Here is a 1,502-nt window from a genome sequence, read left to right as displayed (position 1 = left end):
ACCAAAGACACATGCCCGGGAGAGTTGCTATACTGAGGGGATAGAGGTTGGGAGTGAAGGGTGGGTAAGGTCACGTTCCTGGAATTGGACCTCCATGCCGTAAGTACCAAAGACACCTGCCCGAGACTGATGTCTGTTTTTCATGCTTATTTTCTTTTATATATTATATTATTATTATTTTTTTTTTTTCTTTTAATTTTTTTTTTTTTTCCACACACTTTATTCTTTAATTGTGTTTACAGAATGCTTGGTGACTGTGTTTACACAGGAGTGGCTCTTGACATCTCAATTACTGTTGTTGTGTCCTCCTTGCGGCATGTTGGATGACTTCTCCTGCGGGGTGGTGGGGGACTTGCATCTTCCACAATCTCGTTGGAGGTTTCTGGGTCCCGACGCTGTCGCTGACGTACAATGAAGCATGTGATGGAAGCGATGACCACGACGCCGATCAGGCTGCCTGTTACAGCTCCAGCAATCATGCCGACCAATGGAGAATCTGGTAGGTTCATTTCCAGGAAGCACTCCTCCCCACCAACACGATTAATTGCACTGCACTTGTAAGTTCCTGTGTTGCTCTCACGGGAATCTCGCAAGGTGAGTGTGCCTGCCATCCGATCCATCACCGCCGAGGTGGGCAGTTTCAAGGGTGGTGTTCTTGACCATTGGTACTGGATAGGTGCAGCCCCTTCCTGAGATCTGCAGTGTAGCACTTTGGTCTTGCCAAACTCTCCGACCCCTTCAGTGTAGTAACACCTGGGCTTTGATGGCCGTTTGAGCACTCTGAGGACTGTCTTGATGCTCCGGAGGCCTGGAGCCTTCTTAACCTGGCACTTGTAGATGCCGGTGTCTCTGTGAGTCAATAGTGAAAGATGAATGGCACCATCTCCTTTCGCAGGGTCCACTGAATGGAAGTAGACTCTGCCCTTTAGAGGTTCATAGAGCTGGTCGTAGATCTGGCCGGCCGTATACAAGATGATCTCTGCCGTGTCCAGTGGGTGGCGTACGGACTTCACGCTCCATTCGATCTCCAAATTTCCTTCATCCTCCGGGGCAGCGGTGAAGTCGCAGTAGAGCTTCGCATTCTCTCCCTCAGCCGTCTCCACAATCTTGTTGTTCCTGGTGTGGATGTCAAGCGTCTTAGATGTCAGCATGATGTTCAAAAGTTGGAAGGCAAGCCGGTACATGGTAGTGTCTGTCTGGCAGCCGGAATCGCTTCTTCTTATATACTTCTTGGTCGGAAAAGGCCACGCCCACAAGTAATTCCAAGAGCCAATAGAAATGCTGGGTTTGACCGTTGAAATTGTGGAATTCCATGTTCCAAGCGTCAAGCGCTTCACAGTAGGGTGTGAAATCCTGGATTTTTTTTCTTTGGTGGGCGTGCTTTTGTCGAAGCGGAAGTCCACGATATGGTGTTTAAAGCGATTGGCTGTTGCATGGTGACGTCATTGGATCCCTAACTTATAAATACGCGTGTTTCCCACAGATGACCTTCAGGAAGGCGA

At 48.8% G+C, this 1,502-nt stretch overlaps 1 protein-coding gene across 1 annotated transcript; it reads right to left on the bottom strand.

Annotated features, from left to right (window-relative positions):
- Positions 1-260: 260 nt before the first annotated feature.
- On the bottom strand, positions 261-1,184 carry LOC121189385 (coxsackievirus and adenovirus receptor homolog). The gene has a single exon (XM_041049462.1). The coding sequence runs from the start codon at positions 1,182-1,184 to the stop codon at positions 261-263; it is 924 nt and encodes a 307-aa protein (XP_040905396.1).
- Between the last annotated feature and the right edge of the window lie 318 nt (positions 1,185-1,502).

Source organism: Toxotes jaculatrix, chromosome 11, assembly GCF_017976425.1.
Source record: "Toxotes jaculatrix isolate fToxJac2 chromosome 11, fToxJac2.pri, whole genome shotgun sequence".
Taxonomy (NCBI): domain Eukaryota; kingdom Metazoa; phylum Chordata; class Actinopteri; family Toxotidae; genus Toxotes; species Toxotes jaculatrix.
Note: the sequence above shows the minus strand (reverse complement) of the source record. Positions and strands in the feature narration are given on the sequence as shown.

Excerpts from the sequence above, each read along its gene's own strand:
- LOC121189385 (XM_041049462.1), bottom strand. The coding sequence starts at position 1,184 with ATGTACCGGCTTGCCTTCCAACTTTTGAACATCATGCTGACATCTAAG.